The sequence below is a fragment of the Haliaeetus albicilla genome, chromosome 18 (genome assembly GCF_947461875.1).
Source record: "Haliaeetus albicilla chromosome 18, bHalAlb1.1, whole genome shotgun sequence".
NCBI classification, from domain to species: domain Eukaryota; kingdom Metazoa; phylum Chordata; class Aves; order Accipitriformes; family Accipitridae; genus Haliaeetus; species Haliaeetus albicilla.
The window spans coordinates 28339030-28364984 of record NC_091500.1 but is presented as its reverse complement, the minus strand read 5'-3'; the positions used below and the strand labels follow the sequence as shown (position 1 = coordinate 28364984).

Here is a 25955-nt window from a genome sequence, read left to right as displayed (position 1 = left end):
GTTTGGCCCCGGCTCCGGGAGATGGTGGAGCCGGTGTAAAGCGGCACCGGGGCTGCAGCCGGCTGCGGCCCCCCCCCCCTCCCCTTTACCCCCCCCTAACCTCGGGGGGGGGGAGCCTGGCCCCCTCCCCCGGCCCAGCCATGCCCGCCGGGAGCAACGAGCCTGACGGGATCCTCAGCTACCAGGTTACGGGGGGGGGGGACGGGACACAGCGGTAGCCGGGGTGTGTGGGGGGGAAGATGGAGGATTGGGGGGGGGATGCCCGGTACCGCTGGAGGATGCTCCGTGGCTGCTCACTGCGGTATTTCTGAGGGGGGGGGGTGTGTGTGGAGGAGGGAAGGCTTCTGCAAGGGGGGGGGGGGGTGTGAAGGAGGGTGAAGGGCATCTGCAAGGTGTATGTGGGGGGGGGGGTGGCTGTAAAATGGGGGGTTGGGGGTGTGCAAGGGGGTGCTAGGCCTCTGGGGGGGGGGGTGAGGCATCAGCGAGGCATCTGCATGAGGAGGGGCTGGGGGTGCAAAAAAGGGGGGCGAGGGGTGCCCCCAGGGTGGGTGCAGGAGGGATGTGAGGAGGGGAGGAAGGCTCCTGCGCCAGGCCTGGTGGGGGGCTCCCCGCCGGGCCCCCCCTTCTCGCCTCTTCCATATCTAATGTAACCCCCCCCCCCCGGTGATGCTGCGGCCCTTTGGAGGGGGGACAAAGGCTACTGTCCCCGCAGAGCCCCCACGCCACCCAGTCACCGGGGGGGGGCTCAGCTATTGTCCCCCAGATGCACCCGATGTTGGGGTACAGGCGGGAGGCAGGCGGGTGGTCCCCCCTCTTTCAGCATCTCCTTGTCCCCGGGAGGGCCTGCCTGACCCCCCCGCTGCACCCATGGGACCTGGCTGGAGGAGCTGCTCTCGGTGGCAAACGAGAGGTGGGGAATTAATTAATCTGCCCTGAAATTGCAGCTCGTGGGAAAGGGTGAAAGGAATTTACATCCCCCCCCAGCAAGGGATGACAGTCACGTCCCGGTGATGCTCGGCTGCGACCTGTGTCCCCCCCCCCACCTCGCAACCCCACTTTGGGGGTCTGGAGACCTGTCCCCTCCTGTTGCGAGCACCTGGGGCCAGTCCCCATCACAGCCCAAATCCTGGCCTAGGAACCAGGGGGGGGTCCCTGCTGACCCCCCCCCGATTGCAAAGGAGGGAGCCATGGGGACGGGTGGCTTTGTCCAGGCAGGATGGAGATGGAGAGGGGCAAGGAGGGGGTCTCCTGCTCTGCCACCAGAGCAGCCCCATAATTTGACCCCTGTTACCCTCATCCCATAATAACATTGGGATCAGTGTTATTAATTACACTCTGGGTGAGATTAATTACATTAATCCTCCCTCCCACTGCTGGTGGCTGGTCCTGCTTGTGTGTGATGGGACGAGGGGGCCGGGACATGAGGTTTGCCTGCTCACGCGATGCTTTCAGCCTCCCCTGGCACCAGGAGGACTCAAAGCTGGACCCGAACCTCTTGCTTTGTGCTTTTCCTCATCCTCAATTAGACCAAAGCTTCCCCAAGGAAAGATTTTTCTTTCTTAAGCAGAGGAGTTGCAGGTAAACTGCGGCAGGACACTCAAAAATCCCTCTCTCTGCTGCTGGGACGAAAAAATCGCAGCAAAATAATAATTTGGAGAAGTTTTCTTGAATGGACGCAGGGAGAGGATGCGCCAAGCTTGTGACATGAAGTGGTTCACTGCAGCCGTGTCAAAACGTGTTTTCCTCCTTTGCTCCAGCGATTTCTGATTTCATTTTTACAAGCAATAATTACTTTCAGCTCCCTGACAAAACCAGCTTCAAAGCAGCCAGCCAGAGCTTTGCGCTTAGAAAATAGTGAAGTGGAACAGCTCCGGCTGCTCCAAAACTCAATGGTGAGCAACGTGAAGCTCGGCGTCCCCTTTCCCAGCCCAGTTTCGATGATTTGATGTTTTCCAGGTGCCTGGCAGCAGCGGACAAGGACAGAGAGGGAGAGCAAAGCATTTGTGAGTGCTGGTACCCATCCTGGGATGGGAGAACTTGCTTTCCAGAGGCATCTCTCCTTCCTGCTCCATCCCCTCCCAAGCCCACAGGTCAACAACCCTGCAGCTCTATTAAATCCTTAACTCCTCCAGCAATTTCCTCAATGAAATCATCAGTCTAAGCCCATTTGAGTGGCTTAACTGGGACCGAGCGAGTTTTGAGTGGGGCCGTTTCCTTTGATGGCATCTCTGTGCAAGGCTTGCTGCAATTTTGGGGATGCTGCGATGGCTGGGGAAGGGCGATGGGATGCTTGGAGCATCTTGCCGCGGAGCCGGAGGTGCCCACTTGTCCCATTTCCTCCTATTTTTGCTCCTGAAGCTTTAATACTAAATAATACAAAAGCAGTGGGGATCCAAGCTTGGATCACGATGGGATTTTAACTAATTAGACCTCGGTGTCACCTTCCTTTGCCGTGTTATTTTACACCCCGTGTCGCCTTTCAGGGCAAGCCAGGCAGTTAACCTTTGTGCCGAGCGGCGCCAGGGAGGAAGTTCATTAGAGCAAATGAATTTGTAGGATGGAAATGACAGATTAGCTCAGCTCGGAAAATAAAGTAGAGCTGGAGATAGCTGGAGGAAGCGAGGAGAGTAAAAAATGTTGCTTATCTGGAGATTTCTGTACCATGCTAGGACTTGGTCTGGCTAACGAGGATTTCTTGAAGCACCAAAGGGATGGAGGCTGTGCCAAAGCGAGACCTTCCCGAAATGCCCTGATTTTTTGCAGGAGATTTTGATGAAAATCAGTGCCGCCCCATAACATTTATTTTCCCAACAGTTTGCACCTCACTTGTATTTTGGCAGCTTGTGCTTTTAAATCCACCCAAACGCCGCCTATGCCTTTTGGCCCAGCAGGATGTGGCGTTTACGCCCCATTTCTCTATTCCGGATAATTTTTGCTCAAAACAGAGCTGGTTTCTCCCCATCCACTACGTGTTCCAAGCGGGAAGAGTCTTGGGGTGCATGGCTTTAAATAGCTGCCTGGATCTGCATCAGAGATTCCGATTCCATAGTGGTCCCTGGGCTGGGTGCTGCTGGCTACCCCCGTGTCCCAGGGGAATTTGGCCCCCCCAGTGATCTGCAGGTTCAATTATCCCCCCAAAACTGGTGACCGACATGAGGATGAACCGGAACGGGGGTCACAAAATGACAACTTCTGGAAGAGTTCCAGGTAGCACGACCGGGGCTGAGCATCCCCCAAACAGTGGGAAAACTCTTCCCAAAATCCCACTGCCATTTCCTGGAGCGCAGAAGGATGGGCAGGGGGAGATGCTTTGCATTAGGGAGGGCTGCTGAGGGCAGATTTAGCAGCGCTGGTCGGAGCACGGAGGCAAAACGGTTTCTGAGAGAGAAGGGGACTTTCCCTGTGTTGCTCATGGGGCATTTGAAAGCTGCAACTCCCAAATTGCTCCGTTTATTCCCACTCTAACACCAGCATAACGCACTTGAGCTTGCGATTTTATTCAAATTGCGATTTAAAGCGATTTTATTAAGCCCTTTCATCCAGTGCCTTTTCCGAGGTTGGGGTTTGGGGTTTTTTTTGGCAAATCCGGAGGGGAGCAGGATGCTCAGAAGGGACGGAGGGTGGTGGAGGCTGTCATCGGAGAGAGGACAGGAAAGCCACAGGCGCGTGATAATCCGGCTGCCGGCTAACGTGGGCGAGTCCCGGGAGCTGGCGGGGAGGTAGCAACAAGTCGGCTCTGAAATTAGGACTCAAGGACCAGCAAAGTCATTTCCAGACAGGAACGTTTGTTCCTCTCGCTCGTCAAATTAACCAGTGACTGGGAGGCGTGTGCTTTCCTGAGCGTTGCTGCCATGTGGCGGCAGGTGATGCTATGCAGTCAAAGCAGGAGTTTGGGGGATAAAAAGCAGATTTCTCATTAGTGTTTGCAGCTTAAATCATAAGAAGTTAGTTATTCTCTTAAGTCTTCATGGTTAATGCACCATTATTAGTACAAAGGGTAGCGTGTGCCAGCGCGGCATTTGAAGTTTTACTTGAAAATTACAGCTTTGGTTGTTTTGGGCTGTTTCCCAGTGCACGGTGTAGCTCTTGCTTCTTGAATTTTGTCCAACAGCCCTGCCGGTTCCCCCAGTTTTCTTGGTATTTTGCTCTTCTTCAAACTTCAGTGTCAGAAATTGAGCAACTGGGTGTGAATCTCGGCGCATTTTTTTTTGTTTGAATAGTTTTTAGTCACTGTGATGACAGCAACGGGCTTGCAAAGACAAAACTCAGAAATTCAATAGTCCCAAACCTTCCCCTTTGTGCCTTTAATACAGGAATAATTTGAAAACAGATGAAAACTAAAGGGTGTTTGGGCACTGCAGAGTTTTTCTTTGCATGGGTGAACAGATTGTGGTTTTCTTGGATTAGTTATTGTCCATGCAGGCAAGGAAGGAGAAACCGAGTGGCAGTAACATATTTTCTTCCATATTTAAGAGATTCATAGCAATTAAAAGTGCAGCATGAAGAGGGGAAAAAAGATACCAAGTGTTTCCAGGAGGCCCTTTCAAAGCCGCAGTTGCGACTCGAGTGTGAGACGTGGTCAGGTTTTTGTTTCTTTGAACGCAGTAATCCTGGCAATCCCCTTCCCCGGCCCTGGTGGCAAGGGAAAAAGAGAAGCAAAAAGAATTATTTCTCTTTGCTCCTGTAGTTCTCCTTTGGCTTTTAAGGCACAAATGCTCTTCATACAGTGCCGGCAGTGGCGTTTCAGGCAAGGAGGGCATTAGCTCTGAGCTCTTGGCTTTCGCAAGGAGAAAATTCATGTTTTCCACGGAAAGTGTGCTTGCACCAAGGGAAGCCTGAGCCTCATTGGGCTGAAGACGAAGCTTCGCCCTTGCAGGTTCTTGAGGGCCTTTGGAGGTTGTTGGTGGCCATGTCCTGTGGCCAGGTGCCATCTAGTGAGTCCTGCAGGTATCACGTTTAGAGACTGAAACTTGCTGTGATCAGAAATGCAGGGTTTTTTTTTTTCCCTCCCACTTTGGAAATCCTTGTTTTTTTGGTGTTTTTTTTTAAGAGAGGAACCACAAGAACAAAGCCGGAGGTATTTTTTTTATGGTCTGAAACCCTCAGCCCTCTCCTGCTGTAGTAAATACTTCCAGACTCACATTGTATACAATATAGGTGATGTTATGGGCTGTTTTATTTCGGTATGGGAAGAAATCCCCCCTACAAATCCGTGTTTTTAGGGCCGTGCCTGGAAGAGGAGGCATGCAGAGGCGTGATGCTTGTGGACTCACCTGGACGCAGGGGTGGATGATGGCTGGGAGGACATAAGGGAGCTCTCCACCCCCAGCCCCAACTTTTCCCTTCTTCTCATTGCTAAACAGAGACACGACGAAGAGGCAGTGATTGACCGGGGAAGAACGAGCAATGTTGTCAATATTCACTATGAGAAGGAGGAGTTGGAAGGTGAGTCTCTGCTGAGATCCTGGTAGAGGGGCCACCAGCCCAGTGCCTTTTCCCATTGCACAAAGTCCCTACAACGTCCTTTGCTCGGTGTCATGTCATGTGCAGCAAAACATGGCATGCTTCTTAATAAAGCAGCACAGTTATTTTCACATTTTTTTAATATTATGGCTTTTAAACAGACGGAAAAAGCCCCCGCGGAGGCCATGGTATGAGTGTTATCCACAGGGCTGGATAATTCACGGCTTGTTTTCTTGCAGAGGCTGCTCCTGGCTTGGAGAGGTCAGGAGAATAATTTGATGGCTGCAGACGCTGGGCTGTGATTTTCTTTTTTTGTTCTGGAGTTCATTATCATGGGACTGATTTGATCTTCTCTTGTCGCCTGTGCCATACAAAAATTTTAAAAATAATTGCCTTCTGTTGCTGTGTAATGAGCAAGTCTGAGTTTTGTCCAGTCAGAGCTGGAATTTGAGAAGAGGTTCGATACTTCCAGGGCACTTTTAGATGACCCGGAGCCATCACTTGTTGTTGCTCTGCTTTTGCAAAGTTCTAGTAAAATAGGCTTGGAAAAAAGGAGGTCCAGTGAAAGTAAAATTAAAAGAAGTTGGTGTTTCTCCTGGGATTTAACCGTGGCTTAACAAGGTACTGCCACATCAACCATTGCCACAATGCCGAAAGTGCTGCAAATGCTTCTTTTTTGCAGGCCACCGGACCCTGTACGTGGGCGTGCGGATGCCACTGGTGAGGCAGAGCCACCGGCATCACCGACCCCACAGCCAGAAGCATCGGAAACGGGAACGGGAGAAGGACTCTGCTCCGACGGAGCAGGGCTACCACTGTAAGTTCCGTCATGGCATTTGCTAAACTCCTTGGGGCTACATGGGTGTGGGGTCTTCTGCAAGCAGGTCCGTGTGGCTAGTTTGTGTGCCTTGCTGTTCCTCCAAGGGAAAGTGGCATTATTTAGCAAGACCACCTTTTTCCAAACTTTTCTAATTTTTTTTTTTTTTTGAGACAGTTAAATGTGTAATAAATTTGGGCTCGTCTTCCTTAGAGGGATCCTGGCTTTAAAAATGGCAATGTGGGGAAGGAAAGCAGCCTATCCTTATGCAAAGGTGGAATAGATGCTTCTCCTTCTCTGTGGCTCTGTGCAAGCCCAGACAGAACCAGGGGAGAGGGGCCAGCCCAGTATTTATGGCTGAACTGGTGTCGATCCGATGGCCACTTTGCACGTGAGCGTGATGGGCCGTATTCAGGTGCGGTAATGGGATGGGGCTTTGTCTTCTGCCCCCAGACACCCCATCCCAACGGGTGCAGTTCATCCTCGGGACCGAGGAGGACGAGCAGCATGTTCCCCATGACTTGTTCACCGAGCTAGATGAGATCTGCGTGAAAGAAGGTGAAGATGCTGAGTGGAAGGAAACGGCAAGGTAAATCCCTGCTGCTGCCTGCGGTGGGAGAGGAGTCCCCACGCCGGCAGCACCTGCGGGCTCTGCTTTCTGCTCCCTGGGACACGAAGCTTTTGCGGCTGCAGGTGCGGACACGAGGAGCCTTCTCCTTTTGCCACACCGTAGATCTGTCAAAGGGGTTGCAGAGCTGGGGCTGTTTTCTTGCAATGGGGCTGATGGTGCCCGATGTCCGCAGGTGGCTGAAGTTTGAGGAGGACGTGGAAGATGGCGGCGAGCGCTGGAGCAAGCCCTACGTGGCCACGCTGTCCCTGCACAGCCTCTTTGAGCTGAGGAGCTGCATCATCAACGGGACAGTGCTGCTGGACATTTGTGCCAACAGCATCGAAGAGATTGCAGGTACCGTGGGTGGCACATCCCTCCAGGAACAGCCGAGCTCGGCTCGCCACGGTGCCCTTCACTCCCGAATCAAACCCTGCCCCAATGGTGGGTCCTATTCCAGAAGTCCCACTGTGTTTTTAAGTCATAAAGTTGTTTTTGGATGTAGACTGGGTGTGCAACAATCGCACCAGTTTTTTCTTCCAATAGGGGATCCTTTTGAAAGCAATTTGTGGGGTTAGAGAAGCAATTAGAGAATATTCTCCAGCCAAAAAGGCGTGTGTGTCAGGGCTTAGCAGGCTGCTCTTAGAAATATGGAGTCTGCATAAGAGCTGAATGTCCTTAAATAAACTATTTATTACAAGCCATTTCCTCACATTCTTTTTTTTTCTTTTACCTTAACATGCAGGATTTAAGAGTTTTAAAGGCAGAGTTTATCTGGCACATGACCAAGCAGTGTATTTCTGTGGGGAAGATAATTGAAGTTAATTGAAAAAGCAGCTTTGGAGAAATTATCTTTGACTGGCAGGTCTCCATTCACCCCTTTCAAGGGCTGGAGAAGTCAGAGCTGTTCTTAGTACATTTCTCCCTGGGCTCAGCAAATTGCAGTCAATTGGCCAAGGAAACTCTGGGAAAGTCTGTGCTATAGATTGCTTATAATTTGGTTAAATGTGTAGAGTCAGACAGAAAGGCCAGATCAGGCAAGAAAATTGCATTCTTTAGAATGGGAAATAATTATCTTAGCGGAGTGGTGAATAAGCACTTTAATGATGGTTTGTAGCAAAAGAAAATTCTTGCTTTCTCTGCAAAGGCTGAACTGTATTAAAATGACTTGCTAAGGAAGGCTGAGCCTGCGTTAGGTTATCCTCTGTGGCACAGCCTTCCCCGGGGGCTTCAGGGGTCGGGACTTGCGGGGGGGGGTTCTGCTTTGACAGCTTCATTTCCCTTTGCCATCCCCAGATATGATCCTGGGCCAGCAAGAACAGTCCACAGAGTTTGATGAGCGCATGCGGGCAAAAGTTCGAGAAGTCCTTTTGAAGAAGCATCACCATCAGAACGAGAAGAAAAGAAACAACCTTCTCCCCATTGTCCGCTCATTTGCTGATGTGAGCAAGAGGCAGTCGGACCTGCACCTCCTCGACAAGCCAGGTGAGGGTTCCTGCCAGGCTTTGGCACCAGGTGAGGATTCCTGAAGGGCTTTGGCACCAGGTGAAGGTTTCTGCAGGGCTTTGGCCTCATTAGACTTGTCCTGGCAAAGGAGAAGCGTCCCAATTGCTCCTTGTCCGTCTTTTTGAGTGTCTTTCTTTTTCCCACCAGCCCAAACACTCACCCCTCATCCTTCTCCCACCACTGCAGAAGCTAAAAATGGGGTGAACCACGAGACCGGCGCAATGGATTTAAGCAAGGTGAGACACTCGTAGCTTTCTTACCCCTTTAGGGCCAGATTTGCTCTTGCAAACTTGGTTGCAGAGTGTGCTGCAGAGTGTTGTTGGCTTTGCTTTTGGGGTAATTGCCTGAAAATCGCTGCTTGTGCCCAGGCGGAGCTGCATTTCATGAAGAAGATTCCCACCGGGGCCGAAGCATCCAATGTGCTCGTAGGAGAGCTGGATTTCCTTCGCCAGCCCATCGTGGCATTTGTCCGTCTGACACCGGCTGTCCTCCTGTCGGGCATGACGGAAGTTCCCATCCCAACGAGGTCTGAATGGGAAGCGCAAAGTTTTTATTTACACCCCCCCCGCCCCCGCCAATGACATCTAATTGCATGCATTGGTTTGGTGTCCCAAGGGAACAAGGTCAGTGGGAGCAAGGACATTTCTCCCACTCACATCTCCTTGCCTTCATTTCTCCCTTCCCTGCTGTAGTTTTTAAAGCCATTGGCCAATTTTAATGAAAATGTTGGCCCAAAAATTAAATTTGTGATCGGTTTTGATGAATTTCAAATTTTTCGCGAAGTCACTGAGCCTGTGTGTCCCATCTCGAGCCATGCTCTGGGCTGGGAGCTCTTGGGGATTTCCTTGGGTGCCCTTTTAGCAAGGATGCGTTCTCTCTCATTTTGTTTTTCTTGCCCAGGTTCCTGTTTGTTTTGCTTGGGCCAGAAGGAAAAGCCCATCAGTACCATGAGATTGGCAGGTCCATGGCTACTATCATGACGGATGAGGTATGATGAGATAAGAGATCTCTCCAGGTCATTTTTGGCTTTCTCCACCTCTCCCTGTCTCCGTAGTAGTGAGGAAGAGGATTTGCTGTCCCAGCTGCCCGCAGCTCTCCAAATACCCCACCCCTCATTCTCACCCCAAAATAAACGTGGATTTGCATCACCCCACATCCTGGAGGCTGAAATCCCACCTGGGGTGCATCCTGCACCTTGTCCTTCTCCCCGGGGTCCCCAGCATGCTGTCCCCAGTGGTGGCATTGCCAGGGCCAGTAAAACTTCTCTTGCTCTTTAAGCAAAAGGCTGTGGTGTGCCAAGGGGGACAGGGGCCTCGTGGAGGACATGATTACAAGTACCACAACGGACAGATTTTTTCCTTTTGGGGGAATATTTCCTGCCATTTCCAGCAGGAAATTTGGGGAAAATTATCTTGTATGTAGCCAAGAGCTTATTGCACTGGTGAGGATGTCTGAGCTGGGTTGTCCTCTCACCAGGTTGTCTCTTGTCGGCAGGTTTTCCATGATGTTGCCTATAAAGCCAAGAACCAGACTGACCTCGTGGCCGGCATCGACGAGTTTCTGGATCAGGTCACGGTCTTGCCGCCAGGAGAGTGGGATCCATCGATCCGAATTGAGCCCCCCAAAAACGTCCCTTCGCAGGTGGGTGCTGTGGCAAAGGGAGGCACGAGGGGGACGGGCAGGACAGCAGCACGGCTGGGGATGGTGTTCAGGGACCCAAATTCACAAGGTCCCAGTTTGACATAGTCACATACCCCGACCAGAAGCAAAACACTCAGTAACAAGTGGTTACAAATACATATCTTTATCTTACATCCATTTTAACAGGAAAAAAGGAAGATGCCAGGAGCTCTCGATGACAATGCTTCTCACAGCAAGCCGGAGAAACACAGTGGTCCTGAACTGGAGCGGACGGGAAGGTGGGAGCTGTAATAGTTTGGGGTTTTTTTCTGTTAGCCTCTAAAATCTGAGCATGCACCTTCCCTTCTAGCAGGTTTTGGGGGTTAGTTGGTTCAGTGAAGGGGCTCCACATTACCAGGTTGGTCCCCTGGGCTGGGCAGGTGGGAGATCTGGGCAGCTGGGCTTAGCCACAGCATCACCATTGCACTCAGGTTTTCTTGATTTGGGGTGGAAGCGGATGTGTAAATACCTCCAGGTAGAGCTCTGCTGCTTCCCAAAGCAAGGGACTGTTGCAATAAAAGGGGATAGGCTCTCAGGTTGGGTCCCTTTCCTTTTTGTTGGAGGATTTTTTTTGTGTGCCTCAGTTTCTACTGGGTATCAAATGGGACTAAGGAGAGTGCTTCTTTTTAGCAATGGAAGTTCTTCTGTGCCTGTGATTGCCCTTCTGCAGCAACGAAAACTCAGTGTGGTCTTCCAGGAAAAAAGTATATATTTTTTTTTCCATCCTCCAGGCTCTTTGGAGGTTTGATCCTGGATGTGAAGCGGAAAGCCCCGTGGTTCTGGAGTGACTTTCGGGATGGTCTGAGCCTGCAGTGTCTGGCATCCTTCCTTTTCCTCTACTGTGCCTGCATGTCCCCTGTCATCACCTTTGGGGGACTCCTGGGGGAGGCGACCAGTGGCCACATAGTGAGCACCTCTGTCTGTTGGGTGGCATGGGGGAGGACAAAACTCACGCAGGAGTCCTTGCTGCAGTGAATTTGCTTTGGTTTTTGTTTTCCCCTAATGATTTCTTTACTCTCTGCTGCCTCTCTTCCCCGGATAGAGTGCCATGGAGTCGCTGCTGGGCGCATCCATGACCGGTGTCGTGTATTCCCTCTTTGCTGGCCAACCTCTCACCATACTCGGCAGCACCGGACCCGTCCTCGTGTTTGAGAAGATTCTCTACAAATTCTGCAAGTAAGGCTGGCTGCTGCAGCTGGGTGCTGTGAGAGCTTTCAGAAGAAGGCAGTGGTGGAGAAAAGATGATTTTTTTTTTTATATTTTTCTATCCAAAGAAAATAGACTATCCAAATATTTTTCCACTGAAATATTTTGAGTTTTGATGATTTTTATTGAAAAAGTAGGGGCTTTTCGTGTGGAATGGATATTTTCCATGACAGTCCTTTTGTTGTGATGACTGATGTGAGATGAACCACCCTTATTGCAATTAAATTTATTATTAAGCCCCAACTTGCTGGCAGCAGGTGACTGGGTGCAAAACCAGCTGGTTTTGGTGTTAGGGCATCAGGGTGATGTGGGAGAATACCACCTTCCACAACAGGAACCTAACCTCAGTTAGCCTCCAAGGTATTAAAACAAGATAATTGTTAAATAATGATAATTAAATAATTGGCCTCTCCTCCTTGCAGGCCCACGCCCTGCACCAAGCCCCGCGGCTGTCTGTACTAGTACATGGCAACTACATTTACCATCCGCAGCCTTGACACGCTCCTCAATTGCTCCCAATTTTCCCTGTGGGAAGGCATGGCTCAGAGCCTCTTGCTGGCCTTTCAACCCTTTGTTTTATTTTGGTTTCCCAGGGAGTACACGCTCTCCTATCTCTCTCTGCGGGTGTGCATCGGGCTGTGGACAGCCTTCTTCTGCATAGTGCTGGTGGCCACTGACGCCAGCTGTTTGGTGTGCTACATCACCCGCTTCACCGAAGAAGCCTTCGCCTCCCTCATCTGCATCATCTTCATCTACGAGGCTCTCGAGAAGCTAAGTCACCTGCGAGAGACCTACCCTGTGCACATGCACAGCAAGCTCGACTTCCTCACCATCTACTAGTGGGTTTTTTTTCCTCCTAGAATGCTGCTGCCCCTTGGCAGGAGCTCAGGGCTGCACCTCCGTTGCCTTTCCCTTACCCCTGTCTTGGCTTTTCTCCTCCCAGCTGTAAGTGTGAGGCACCGACCCATCCCAGCAATGAAACCCTGCGTTTCTGGGCGAGCAACAAGATCAATGTGTCTGGTGTCACCTGGCAAAACCTCACGGTGACCGTAAGTGCCCTGAGCCACTGCTTCCTCGTGCCACGGCCGTGGGGTCCAGGGGCATTCGCACTGTGCAAAAGTCAGAGTCCTTCAAGTGATGATGGGCTTCAAACTGTGCTAGTCCTGCTCTGAAATGTCCTTGCTTAAATCAAATGTGTGGTTTTAACCCGCTTGGTCCTGGGAAGGAGAGTCCACCTTGTCCAGCCCACCTTGTCCACGACATGGTGGGTAATAACTGTCCTCCTCAACCCTGTTGCAGGAATTTGGAGGACTTAAGTTCATGCTTGAAGGTAGTAATTGGCTTCCTTAATTGGTTCCTAATAACTCCAGGCCTTGCTTTCTTATTCAGTGCTGTCTGTAGGTACATGCATAAATTTGCATGTCTGAGCAGCCTCTTGGGCTGTTGTTGCTGGAAGCAGAGCCTAGGCATAGCCTGGGAGATGTCTTATGGACATTTTCATCCCCTCTTGGCCAGGTTCTGTGAGCCCTCCACTGGGAAGGGATGATTTGTCTCTTCTCCTTGCCTACCATGGTTGTCTTAGCCCTCCTTCCCCGTTCCTTCTTTCTCCATCCCCAAGAGTTTCCAGAGTTTCCTTCCCCTCTGGTGTCTTCTTCAGCCATGGTTACCTGCCATTCAAGTGGAGGATGTGCTGTGGGTCTGTGGTATGGTGTCCCATCACATCTCATCTCCCTGCTCTCCTCTGTGTAGTTTGATGTGTCACTTGTTCAGCTGCTGCTGCTCATTAAGTATAAATCTCCATTGGCAGGAGTAATCATAAGGTCACGGATCTTGGACCAAGATCCTCAAAACCCCCTCGTTATCCAAGGTTTCCTTGCTGCACGTGCATTGCCTTGTGTCCTGATGCTCTGTTTCTCCAGGAATGTCGGTATTTGCATGGAGAGTTTCAAGGACCTGCCTGTGGACGCAATGGCCCCTACGCGCCTAATGTCCTCTTCTGGTGCTGCATCCTCTTCTTCTCCACCTTTGTCCTGTCGAGCTTATTGAAGAAGTTTAAAACCAGCCGTTACTTCCCAACCAGAGTAGGTAGAAGATGGTGGCCAGCAGCAGTCTCCACACTCATTTCCCAAAATGGCTTTCCTGGAGCACTAAGCAGTATTTGCCACCACTTGGTCAAGCTGGGAAACGTTGACCTTGAAGGCCAAGCTCTTCATCAGCGTGCACGTCCCTCACTCATTTCCATGACTGCAAAACAATTGTAGCACTTCCCACCTGCCTTGTGACCTGCCCCAGAGCGATTTCTTTTTTTTGCTCAGGCAGTGGGAAATCAGGTCTTCCAAAGTTGTTTGGCTTATTTTTTCTTTTTCCACCTTCTGTGCATTATGTGCTCAAGGGGAAAGTTGATTCAAATGAGGAGCTGCCATAAAAAAAGACACTTTTTCTTCCTTTTGAGGAACAAATGATGCCTCAGTGCCTTATTCCCATTTTAGCTGTGAGTGTGGCGGTAGTGGCAGACATGTTTCCTTATGTTTTTAATATTTTTTTTTTTAAGGTTTGAATTAAAACAACCTCTTCCACCTAATTAGACTTTTTTTCATTATCTGACACCAGATCTCACAGGGACAAACACAGCAACAGTATCTAACCAAGGGATTAGGCTGCATGTCCTCAGAGTGGTGGGATCTTGTTAACCAGCCTTAATGTTGTTGATGTCCCCAACTTTTCCATCTCACGTTATGGCCCTGTTTGCGATGCCCCTTTCAGCTCTGTTTTTTTGCCCCAGGTACGGTCCACAGTGAGTGACTTTGCTGTTTTCCTCACCATTGTCATCATGGTGCTCATTGACTTCATGGTTGGAATCCCATCACCGAAGCTCCATGTCCCCCATATGTTCAAGGTAATGGGGTGTTTTGGCATGGGGCAGGTTTCAGCCCTTGGGAATGCCACAAGCTGATGTCGGGGCAGGACAGGGCTGAGTCTGGAGGAGATGCTTGGTGGTGTGACCATCTCCTCTTCCTCCTCCAAGTCCATCATTTCCTTCCAGAAATGAGAAGGCAGCCCCCAAAACTAGATACCTACAGGAGAAGTATCTAGAGGTGCTTGCAAAGAGGACGCTGGCACTGCTGAACCCCATGGGAGAGGGTGACATGAAGCCAGGGCTGGGAGGTGCTCTGACACAGGGATGAAGGCGAAAATCAAAACCAGTGAAGTGCCTGGGCTGGGAGATGATGCTGATGTGTGGGCTTTGTTGCAGCCTACCAGAGACGACCGCGGGTGGTTCATCAACCCCATAGGACCCAACCCTTGGTGGACGGTGTTGGCTGCTCTCATCCCAGCTCTGCTCTGCACCATCTTGATATTCATGGACCAGCAGATCACTGCTGTTATTGTGAACAGGAAGGAGCACAGGCTGAAGGTAAGAGGCTGCAAGAGATGACCCCATCCCCAGCCCATTCTGGGCTGCAGGTATGGGGAGAAGCTCCTATTCCAACTGCTTTGTGAAGGCATTGGTTTGGGACAACGTCAGGCTGTCATGGCAGGATGCTCTCCTGGGTTAACGATGACGCAGGGAGCAAACGACAGCGGAATTTGGATGAGCAATCTTTTGGAGCAGCAAATTAATCTTAGAGCAATATAGAAGCGCGTTTTTGTTTTAAAATGTCAGCAGCAGCTGGGGGAATGAATCGTTTTGATGAGCTGCCAGGGCTAACTCAGAGTCACATCTTACTTGCAAGTGGTGGAACTTTCTTTATGAATGAAAAAAATAGTAATTTTTTTTTTTTTGAGAAGTAGATATCATACAAACTCTCCAAATCCACTTTGTCTGAACTCCTGCCAGATTTTCATGCAAGGTGCTTGCACAAAGACTGGATACATCCGTGTTCGTTTCCAATTCTTGTTTTAAATTTTCAAGAAGTTGACTTGCACTCAGGTAGGGTTTGAGTCTGACTTGCGAGGTTGTTCTTGCTCTTGTGCTGTGGGGTGCTGTGTTTCTTGTTTTGCTCCCTGCAGAAAGGATGTGGGTACCACCTGGACCTCTTCATGGTGGCTGTGATGCTCGGGGTGTGCTCCGTGATGGGGCTGCCCTGGTTTGTGGCTGCGACCGTCCTGTCCATCACCCACGTGAATAGTCTCAAAGTAGAGTCTGACTGCTCAGCTCCAGGAGAACAACCCAAGTTTCTGGGGATACGAGAGCAGAGAGTCACTGGCTTGATGATCTTTGTGCTCATGGGCTGCTCTGTCTTCTTCACTTCTGTGTTAAAGGTAAGAGGAAAATGCAAAACACCCAACAACCATGAGCTTTTTGGAGGTTATACAAAAATAGCCCCCTCTCTCCAGACCTGAGCAGTTATGGAGCGGAGGAGGAGGTGATCCCAAACCTTGGGGCTTAACCCATGGTGGGAACCAGCCTTGGTTACACTTTCTAGCACTTCGGACCCCAGTTTGGTGTGCTTGAGGCAAGCAAGCAAGACAACTGCTTTAATTTCGAGGTGTCTTTCAGGCCCACCCATGTTTATGGGCTACAATTAAGCGTATTCAGACCAGTACATCTGCTCTCTTTCAAAAAGGCAGCACTTTATCAGTTGCAGTTTGCTCCCCCAAATGCTCAGAACAGCCGTTCCCAGTAGCTAAACATACTGACATCATCCCCATGGGCTTCCTCGCGTGTTCCTTTCCCAAAGTAATCTCATCTCTAGGCTAAAAGGAGGCATGTCACTTTTGCATGTTGCCACAAGCATAAGTAGAAATGTTTTTCTACTGTCACAGAACGTGGCATATGGTAGCATGGGTGAAATCACCTATTTTCCTCCAAACTTGGTGGAAAAAAGGATTATTCTGAGGAAATGTAACTCAAAAGTTCAGCCTAAAGCAGACCCTTAGCTCGCTTGCACGCACAAAATCTCTAATGGTTAAAACCAACACATCTCTAACACTGTGGAAGCTGGAAAGCTGTAGGCAATTTTAGGCAGTGCCTGTAGAAGAGAGTGGTAATACTGAAAAGGCAATTAAAAAAAAAGATTGTGTTTGTTTTTTTTTTCTTTTTTTTTTTTTTTCCAGTTTATACCAATGCCTGTGCTTTATGGGGTCTTTCTATACATGGGTGTATCGTCGCTCAGAGGAATTCAGGTACGGACTCTCTTACAGCATGCAGCATGTCAGCTCCCTGGTATTTCATCTCCGTAGAAGCAGGAAAAAAGCAGTGGCATGGGAAAAAGCCTCTCCGAAAGCAAGCAATAAAAATATTTTGTGTAAGAAAAAGATTGGTGGAGGCACAGGAAGTATATAGGGCTGTGAGGCCCAGGCAAGTTCAGCGCGCTCTGTTTCATGGTTTAGGGCAGGTCAGTGTTTGGTGATGTGAAAATGGGGGAATTCAGTGCAAAGGGAAGGCAATTTCCAGCACTGGTGGAAATCCTTGCTGGGGGATTCAGTGGGCCAAGAAAGGCTAATAACAGAATAATGTGGAATAACTGCAATTTGGTGGGCAGCTTTCATGGGCAAGCTGGTTTATAGATGGAGTGAAGGGAAAATGGATGCTGCTCCCAGGAGGAACATAATGGCATCCAGGATTTCTCATGGCAAGCTACATCCTGAAAACTTCCTCCACTTCTCCACGAGGCCAGAAACTTTCTGTGGTCCCAAGGTGGCAACTTTTCAGTTTTATTTTGCAGTTCTTCGATCGCTTGAAGCTGTTTTGGATGCCGGCGAAACACCAGCCGGATTTCATCTACCTGCGGCACGTCCCCTTGCGAAAGGTGCATTTCTTCACGGCGATCCAGCTGATCTGCCTCGTCCTGCTCTGGGCCATCAAGGTGTCCCGTGCCGCCATCATCTTTCCCATGATGGTAAGAGCCAGTGCCGCCCGGCAGCAGGCTGTTTGAGTGAGATGTAACATCATCTCTGACCTCATGGCATCTTCCTTCTTATTTGTAAAGGTTTTGGCTCTTGTTTTTGTCCGGAAAGTAATGGATTTCTGCTTCTCAAAGCGAGAGCTTAGCTTTCTGGATGACCTTATGCCAGAAAGCAAGAAGAAGAAGTTGGACGATGCAAAAAATGAAGCCAAAGAAGAAGAGGTAATGCTTGCTGGGTGCTTGGTGCTGGACATCTCCCTTCGGCTGTGAGATTGCCTGTTTCTATCACAGCTGGTCTTGAAATGTTGGGAGAAGATCAGGACTCAATAACAATAGATCCTAATAGCCTGGATCCCATGTTGTAACCCGTTTTTTTTTCCTAAATTAGCAGCGAGCTTAACACGTGAAGAGAGGTATAATTTCTAAAATGAGTCTCTTATAATAAAGATGGTTATTATTATGGAAAGGTTTGCTCGTAATAGTGTTTTTAACTCCCCCAAAATATTTGGAGTGAAAGGTCTTTACCATACTGCACTAATAGCTAAAGCTGCCATGGGTCAGGAGAGGGCAGCAGGCAATGTTTTTGCTGGGTGCTTAGTTTATCTCCACTTTGATCAAAGACAAAGAACTTGACTTGTCCCTTTTTACGTCAGGAGTCCCAGAAGATGATGGAAGCTGCTGCTGCAAATTCAGTTCAGCTGAAACTTGGGAAGACCAGCAACTTGGATATCCCAAAGCAAAGCAGTGACAGGTAAAGCCCCACCAAGTGCCAGGACCCCTGGCAAGATTAGTTTAAAGGTGTTTGGCACAGTTTTCTCCATTTGCATCTTTGTTGAGCATCCCATAGAAACCAGCAGTCATCTTGGTGGGAAAATCAAATTTAGGGGCAGGGCTGCAGGAGGTGATCACAGGGGTCTGACCCCAAGCAGAGTGGCTGCACAACTCATGTTTGACCCCCAAAACTTGCATCACCAGTGACTTTATGGTAGCTGGAGATCCTCATACTTGAAAATGAGGAGTTGCTGGTGTGATCTGTGCCAGCAGTGGCTTAGGAGCCCAGTCCAGGGCTAAACACCAGCAAGAGCCTTTGTATGGAGCTGTTGCTCTGCAGCTCTCGGGCTTGCCTCCCAAAACTACTCATCCAACGAAACCTCCCGTGCTCATGCTGAGCTTTGATTCTGCAGGCCCCCCTGTTCCTCTTGCTGATACTAATGCCCTTGGTGGCATCAGTTCCCATAACCACAGATTGCTATGTAAAATCTTTATTGCAGGACTGATCCTTCTGAGATTAATATCTCGGATGAAATGTCGAAAACAACCGTATGGAAGGCTCTCACTATGAACACAGAAACACTCTGAATCCGGGGAGGAAAAAGGTAAAGGATTGCATGTGAACGTGACCGTGCTTCTCTGGGAGCAGGCACCGAGGAGCGTGGCAGCAAAACAGCTCCTCTCTGCTGGGGTGGTCCCACGAACGGGGCTGAACCAGCAGCAGCCGGCAGGTCTTCCACTGATGGTGCTCTCCCTCTTTTTCTCTTTTGTCCCTCAGTTTTCATGTTTAGGAATCTTGACTTTGAAGGAGAGGAGTGAGAACGTGACTCAGGGATGTGCCAACGCAGACACGGGGAGAAACCGCTTTTTTTTCAATTGGAGGATTCCCATTAAAGCCATGCAGATGTTTTCAGTTATCCTTGGTGCGCTTCAGGCATTTGGTATCTCTAGACCAGCAAACTGAGGTGCACATCAGTGTCAATGGGAGTTCGGTGTTGTTAAGCCTCCGTGTGTATGTGTGTGTGTTGTCGCGGTTTTGTAGTGGTAGAGGGACTGCTACCGCTTTATCATTCAGTGCTATTTTTTAATATCTAATTCCTCCTCTCCCTTCTCTTTTTTCCAAATATAAACTCTGAATGTACAAAACCACTTTCTGCTATATTTGATGCATTCTCCACTTTCTTCTTCATCATGACCGGGTTTTTGGTCTGGTTTGGGGTCCTGGCTTTAATTCGCTCTAATGTCCCTTACTGGTAGGAGAGGGATGCCCTCTGTGACAGGGCAACATAGAGAGTGTCCGAGCAGTTGGGCTAAGGCGAAGGAAAAGCATTTGCTCCCTGCGCTCCAGTTTTACAGCAATTTTTTTTTTAATTTACTTTTTTTTTCCATCAGCCTGGCAGCTGCAAAATGCAGAAATGCCACTTTCTTGTCCCCTGGCTGTAAACTAAATGTAAGGAGCACTTAAAATTGAATACCGTTAATACACCGTATGGTCGTGGGAGCGGCCAGGTGAGACCTGGGGCTCTTTGCCCCTGGGCTGCCCGCTCTGTTGACCCTCTGCTTTCCTTCCTTTGATCTCCCTGGGACTCTGTAGTTTTTTTTTCTTCACCCCTGTCCTTGCAAAGTCTCTTCTCTCATGGGGTGGGATGAGCCAGGAGGAAAGTGGGAAGATGCCTTTTCCTGCTCCCCTCCCCTACCGCTTTGCAGGGAGAAGCTGTTAAGCAGAGATGGTTCTCGCGCTCTCTTCACATTTTTGGGGGGTCGTCGGGTTGCGGTGTCACCCCAGGCACACGCGGTCGAGTCGGATGACCGTGGAGCCTGAGAGGAGAGGACAATCCAGTAGAAAAGGTCCCCTCGCAGCCCTCCGCCTTGCCGTGGGCTGGTCCCGGCCCCTGCGGGAGCCTTTTCGTGCCTCGAACCCAACCCCAAATGACAACGGCAAGTTGTTGCTGCCTGCAAAAACGAGTGCAGAAAAGAAAATATCAACTCACTGTCTATGGATGAAAGCGGCACATCACCAAGCGGGGCCAAAATCAGACGGCTTTTTGGGGCTGGGGTTTTGCAAACTGGGTTGCCGATGGGGCACAGTGACTTTTGAAGTGGGAGGAGACTGGTTTAGCCCTTCGAAAAGGAGGAGAAGCAAAAAAACAAAACAAAAAAACCCCCCAAAACCCAGGCTTGGAGGAAGGGAAAGGTGCAAAGCCTGGCTTTTCTTGCTGCTATTCCTCTGCGATGCCCGTGCACATCCCTTCCACGCTGGCTGCGAGCGCGGGACTGCGCTTGCTGCTCCGACGTGCCGTCTCTCCCTCCCCAGAGAGAAAAGGTCCTGGTGGAGGAGAGCCCTGATCTCTCCACCCTTTGGAAAATAAACTTTAATTCCTGTGGAGGTATTAGCACTAAGCCAGTGAATGGCAACTGGGCACAGAGCTGGGTGGTTGTGGTACCAATCCTATTGCTGCCCTGCCTGGAAAATGGGATTATTGGACTTCTAACGTAGGACAATTTTGGTTTTCCCTTTTTATTTTCCTCTATGTAACAGGAGAGAACCGGGCTGGACTCCTTTCCTTCCCGACAGGGGCCAGGGGCTGGGATTGTTTTCAGCACGTGCCTGGCATCTCTCCAGCTTAGAAAGAAAGAAAGAAACCCCCTCCGGAAGGAAAACGGTGCCAGTTTTAATGAAGAGCGGGCTGGGTCCAGCTCTGCGGGAGTCTGCATCTCCCCTGGCCTCAGGGGGCTGCAAAATATTGGCGGCTGCCTTGGCGATTGCTAATTTAAAAAGCAAACCAGGCTTCCACGGTGTGCCCCAGCGCGGCTGTCTTCTCCGTTTGAAGCTTTGTTTTTGCTATTTACAGGGTTAGTGTTTTTTCTTTAATTATTATTTTTTTTTAATGAAATGAAAGCTGAGGTCTTGCTTAATAATGTGACTCTGGGCCATCTAAAATGTAGTCGTAACCCCCCCCGGGCTGGATGTGAGACCCAGTGCTACGGCTGCCTGCCCCCTTTATACACCATAAACCTGTGGACGGCTCCTTATTTTGGAAGGATTTAATATTTCCCTGTGCAGAGGAAAATTATGTTGGGGGGGAACCCTCTCAAAGGTGTTCCTGGAGTTGCTTTAGGACTAAAAAATAAAAATAAATCTTTGAAGTGACCTGTGATGCTTCAGATGGCAGCAAGCCCCCTTCCCGTCGATATGGGATGGGTGTTTTCCTCATCTTCGGTGCCTTAAAACAGCTCCCCAAATCGCCCGTGGGCCCCTTCAAAAGTTTCCTAAAATGAAGTGTATGGACATCCCTAAGGGGGGGAAAAAAAGATGTAAAAAGGTAATAAATAAGGTGCTGATACTTTTTTTTTTTTTTTAATTATATTATTTTCCCCCAGTGTGCTACATGTAGAAATACAGAAATTATTTTTGTTTTGGAGATGCTGAAATATATTTATTTATTGTAAGAGATGATCTAGTTTGGAAATGCTCTGTATTGTAAATAAAACTGAGGGGGAAAAAAAAAATCTACCAAGCGAATCTGTGTTCTTTATCACTTTGAATCTGTGTGATTTTGGTGTGTGTGGGGTATTTTATTTTTAAATTGGATTTATTTTGGGTTCATTTTGTGAAACTCAAGTAACAGAAATCCATGTCGCCGCCTCGTGGGTCCCGTCGGTGAAGTGTTGCTGCTGACTGACAGGTTCCACCTGCCAGAGCCGTGTCTGTCTTTGCTTTTTCTCTTGTTGCCCATTGAAAGTAATGGGAAAATAATACAATAAAAGTCTCGTTTGTCTCGCTGTGCCACTCCAGTGTCTTTTGAAGGGTGGAGAGGAGTCAGAGGTGTCGTTGGAGCTTGTTAAGGGGGGAGTGGGCAGTGCTGATTTGGGGGAAATCCATCTCCCTGGGGTTTGGGTCAGGAACTAGCTGCTTGGGGAAAGATTTTAAATTAGTGTGGGGTTTGAGGTTTTTTTTTGTTGTTTTAAGAATTATTTTATTTAAAATTATTTTATTTTTTATTTTTTTTTTTTTAATTTATTTTTTAAATTTGACTCATTTATTTTTATTTTATTTATTTCTCTGTGCAAGTACTTGCAATGAGCTCTGTGTTGCAGGAGGGAGAGGACAGCAGTGTCCCATGTGTCCCTTCTGCCAGACCCTGGGGTGTGCAGGGAGTCCATTTGCAATACAATTTGTTAACATTAACATTAAATTAAATCCAGAGAGGTTCTAGTTATCCTTCATATAGTATTTATTTATTTTTAAAAATTTCCTTCAAAATCCCCTCTGGCACAGGTCTGTGGGGTCAGGCAGGTGCATCCTCATTGCCCTTTTACCTAAAATTGGAGGAATTGAGAGAAAAACGGCACATCTGAGCCAAGCTGGGCTAGAGGCCAGTGCCTTGAAATCCCCCAGGACCAGCAGCGTGTGGGATCCTGACGGGGGTCTCGGAAGGGTTGGAGACATCAGGAACCAGCTGCCGCATTTAGCAAAGGTTTTATTACGATTTAGGGAAAGCCGCAGGATCTGCAGCGCTGTGGGAGCGGTTACAGAGAAAACGAAGCCGGAGAAATCCAGGTTTGGAGGGAAGGTTGATCCATGGGATGAGGCAACTGGGAAACACTGAATGGGTTAACGCAGCTGCATGTGGTGGATAAATCCTTCCCGTGGAGCATCCGACTACTGCTGGCCCTGGAGGGGTCCAACATCCCCTGGCTGATGCTGCTGGAAAGCCAATGCCTCGATTTGCCATTTAATTGTACCTTAAAAATAAAAAGCAAACAAACACCAAACAGCTTCACGGAATAGAAATTGCCCCTAAAATCAGTTTAGGAGCTTTGAAACAGCGGCAGTGATTTTCTCGTTTGCAAAGGAGCAGCCTCTTTGCTTCGACGAGCCTGAAACATGATGAAATCCCCTATAAATGCAAACGATCCCACCACATTAACGCTGACATGAAGCGTAAAACGTCAGAACAAAGCATGATGAGAACGGAACAGTCTCTTCCCGTCGTAAATTAGTAACTCCCCCCACAAGATAGCTTAATTTTCCTTGTTTTATTTTATTACAAATAAACATCGGAGAATCCATGTGAGCCAGCAAAAATGTGGCATCAGGCATAGGAAGCCACGCTCTGCCTTTGTGCCAAACCCACTGATTCGTGGCTACATTTTGAAATTACTCATTTATTCAGTTTTAATTGGCCACGTTTGCTGTTTGGGATGACTTACGCCAGCGGTGGGAACGCAGCCGGGAAGGGGATGCTGCGGGGCTCCTCCTTCAGGTACCTCTTCATGGAGCTGCCGAAAATAAGAAAACAGCCGGGACGAAACTAAAACTGCATTCTCGATTGGGATCGGGGGCTTGTGGCGTGGTGGGAGGTTATTTCCCAGCATGGTCCCGTTCCCCGCTCCCCTTTTTACCTGTACCGCTTGGTGTTGATGAGCCAGTGCACAAAGTCCTTGGCCTTCATCTTGTCCAGGTAGCGGGTGAAGTCGCTGGTGAAGGTGCCTTCTGAGTGTCGCTTGACGTTGGACGTGAAGCTTCGGGCGCTTCGGGATTCGTGTGACTGCCATCTGCTCGGGAGAGATGGACAGGGGAAGAAAATGTGGTTTAATGCAGATGGTGGCATTCTGCGTCCTCCCTGCAGGAGGTGCCCAGAGCAGGGGCTGTGTCCTGTGAAGTACTTTACTGTGCAGAGCATTCTCCAGAAAAGCTATAATAATACAAAAAAATAATTTTCAGTTTCAGGGGAGTCTGCCAAGCCTGGCCAGGGTTGATCCTGGCATCAAATACATGCAATATCCTAACCCATGTTATTTGCCCTACGTCTTGCTCGGCCGCGGTGGGTTCGTGCCTCTGCCCTGGTCCCCACTTGCCGCTCGTGGGAAGGAGCATGGTGTCGCCCCGAGGTTCAGATCAACCTCCTCCCGCTCCAGGATGGAGAGCTGACGGTGAGGGTCACGGCAAAAGGTCCCCGAAGGGTTTTCATCCCACGCGGCTGCTGTCAAGGATCGGGGCTCAGCACTGTGCTCAAAGCATCACCCTGTCCTGGATTTGCCCCACCGTGTCCCTGTGCAGCCCATCTCTACTCTGACACAGATGAGAAATCCCTGGGGGGGGGGGGGGGGGGGGGGACGGGACCACGGCAATGTCCCTGCGTGGGCAGCTAGAGAGCCAGGAGGGAGCTTGTCCAGATAAATACAAAAGAAACAAGCACGTTGCAATAGCCCCGGAGCCGGGAGAGCCGGCAGCAACGGTAAGGGAGAGGGCTGAGCTGCTCCGACAGCCCCTGCCCACGCTGGCCATCTCCCCGGGCCATCTCCACCAGCGTCCCATACCTGGATGTGTCATCCAAGTCCTTGGGGCCCATCTGCCACCCTGCCGGGATCAGCACGGCAAACACCAGCCCGGAGAGGTAGAGCCACCGGATGATCTGCATTTGTCTTTCTGGTGAAGGTAAAAGTCAAGATAGAAACGTCCAGGGCTGCAATCACCATTGATCGCCCCCCCAGCCCCTGTGGGAGCCCTGGCAGCGTGGCACGGGACAGATCCAGCACGAGACAACCTCCTTCCCAGGGGTTTTGGCAGCTTTTTGAGGGGTGCATGTGAAAATCGCATCCTCACAATTACTTATCGGCATGTCTACCGTTGCCTAGGCACAGGCACATAGCCGCAAGAACGGGTTTGTATAATCTAAAGATACAATTTTTTGCAATAAACTTTATCATGAATGTCCCCTTTTCTATCTCGGAGCAATTTTTCTATCTTGAGCTTATCACCAGAGTGCTGGAGAACTTTCCCGACCATTAGGTGCTCAGAAAAGCAGCTTTCAGAAGAGTTGAATAATTAGAGTTTTAAATTTCTTATCTTTGCTGGATGCTGGATGCCTTAGCCAACCCCCACCCTTTATTTGCTGAAAATCAGACTTTTAGTTGCCTATCACCAAGCACTTTCATTACTCAGATTTAATTTCTTCAGAGGTTGGTAGTAAAGAAGGGAGGAAAAGGCACTTACCTTCCGCAAAGACAACCGTTCCCCTAAAAGCAAGATCCTATTTTCCTCCTTCAAGCTGGTTGTGGCTAAACTCTTCTCCTTACCAGTGCTTTTAAGCTTGTTAGCAGGATGCTAAAAGCTGATGGGTAGGTCATCGGTACTCCTGGTTTTAGTTGGATGGGTCATTATGAATCATTACAGGATTTTTTAAGTGGGGCTGTTGCAAAAAAATCTAGTTGTTGCCATATTTTTCAGCTTACGCCTTCAGCGAGGGTTTTTTTTGTTGTTGTTATTGTTGCTGTTTCTCTTATCTTTTCTATTTTTTTCCACTTCTTGGACCAAAGGAGTGACCTGTTGGTTTCATCCTTTCAGGTGAGATGGCCCCTTATTGCCACAGCACATCTTGCATGGAGAAATTATTTCTCTGCCCACAGGGCTGCCCTTTCAAACACCTTCAGTTTGAGTTAAAAAACATTAAGGAAAAAAGCAAGAGCAAAAATGTAGAAGAAGCATTTGGGTACCCAAGCACTTGCTGCTGCTTCCTGCGGTGCAAAATTCGGGTTATAGCTCACCAGCTGGGCAGACACCACTTTTGATCCAAGCCTGTTTTTTTCCCCCAAGGCCAGATCTGAAATTGGGACCGTTCCCCTGAATTTCTTTGATTTGGGGATGACAGGACACACTGTGGGTGGCTGCAGTTCTGGGTCAGTGTTTTTCCCCACGGGACATCTCAGCCCAGGAGCTGGGGGAGCATCTGGAACTCATCCGACCAAAGACAATAGTTTTGCAGGGCCATCTCCTGGGAACTGGGCTCATTTTTTAAAATCCTTGAGTCCAGCAAAGAAAAAAGGCTTGAGAAGACCAAAACTGAGGGTAGCCCTAAAGAACCGGATCTGGCCATGGAGGAGAGGGTGCTGCCAGCTCCAGGTGGATGCGGAGAAAAGCCCTCAGCTCCCTGAAGATGCTGGCAGATGAGCTTTTGAGGGCTGCTTATTCGGAGGATTGATGGCAGGCTGCATTTCTGGGGCAGTTTTGAGATATTTGGGGAGCTCTTGGCTAAGGAATTGCTATGGTTCA

General features: G+C 49.4%; 2 protein-coding genes across 3 annotated transcripts; one reads left to right on the top strand and one right to left on the bottom strand.

Moving 5' to 3' along the window:
- On the top strand, positions 1-21682 carry SLC4A8 (solute carrier family 4 member 8). 2 transcript variants are annotated; one of them, XM_069806067.1, is made up of 25 exons: positions 1-185; positions 5364-5445; positions 6146-6280; positions 6734-6869; positions 7084-7244; positions 8184-8372; positions 8541-8629; positions 8762-8919; positions 9294-9381; positions 9888-10034; positions 10221-10312; positions 10805-10979; positions 11116-11249; positions 11873-12118; positions 12223-12328; positions 13199-13360; positions 14062-14175; positions 14533-14694; positions 15291-15542; positions 16338-16406; positions 16949-17122; positions 17213-17350; positions 17782-17879; positions 18400-18504; positions 18678-21682. In XM_069806067.1, the coding sequence occupies exons 1-24, from the start codon at positions 141-143 to the stop codon at positions 18485-18487; spliced, it is 3240 nt and encodes a 1079-aa protein (XP_069662168.1). In that variant the 5' UTR covers positions 1-140; the 3' UTR covers positions 18488-18504; positions 18678-21682. The 2 variants fall into 2 exon arrangements, with proteins under 2 accessions (XP_069662168.1, XP_069662169.1); XM_069806068.1 differs by lacking the exon at positions 13199-13360.
- A 681-nt stretch (positions 21683-22363) lies between these two features.
- Positions 22364-25453, bottom strand: LOC138689756 (exendin-3-like). Its single transcript, XM_069806069.1, has 5 exons — positions 24900-25453; positions 24224-24332; positions 23306-23458; positions 23114-23182; positions 22364-22645 (listed from the first exon to the last, which is right to left on the bottom strand). Exons 2-5 carry the CDS (start codon positions 24322-24324, stop codon positions 22636-22638), a joined length of 333 nt encoding a protein of 110 aa, XP_069662170.1. The 5' UTR covers positions 24325-24332; positions 24900-25453; the 3' UTR covers positions 22364-22635.
- Positions 25454-25955: the final 502 nt, after the last annotated feature.

Bases quoted from the DNA above. Each gene is read 5' to 3' on its own strand.
- SLC4A8 (XM_069806067.1), top strand. From the start codon at position 141: ATGCCCGCCGGGAGCAACGAGCCTGACGGGATCCTCAGCTACCAG. The intron at 7,245-8,183 runs GTACCGTGGGTG...TGCCATCCCCAG, and splicing joins CAGCATCGAAGAGATTGCAG to ATATGATCCTGGGCCAGCAA. The intron at 17,351-17,781 runs GTAATGCTTGCT...TTTTTACGTCAG, and splicing joins ATGAAGCCAAAGAAGAAGAG to GAGTCCCAGAAGATGATGGA.
- LOC138689756 (XM_069806069.1), bottom strand. From the start codon at position 24,324: ATGCAGATCATCCGGTGGCTCTACCTCTCCGGGCTGGTGTTTGCCGTG. The intron at 23,459-24,223 runs GTATGGGACGCT...TCTCCCGAGCAG, and splicing joins GACTTGGATGACACATCCAG to ATGGCAGTCACACGAATCCC. The intron at 23,183-23,305 runs GTAAAAAGGGGA...TATTTTCGGCAG, and splicing joins ATCAACACCAAGCGGTACAG to CTCCATGAAGAGGTACCTGA.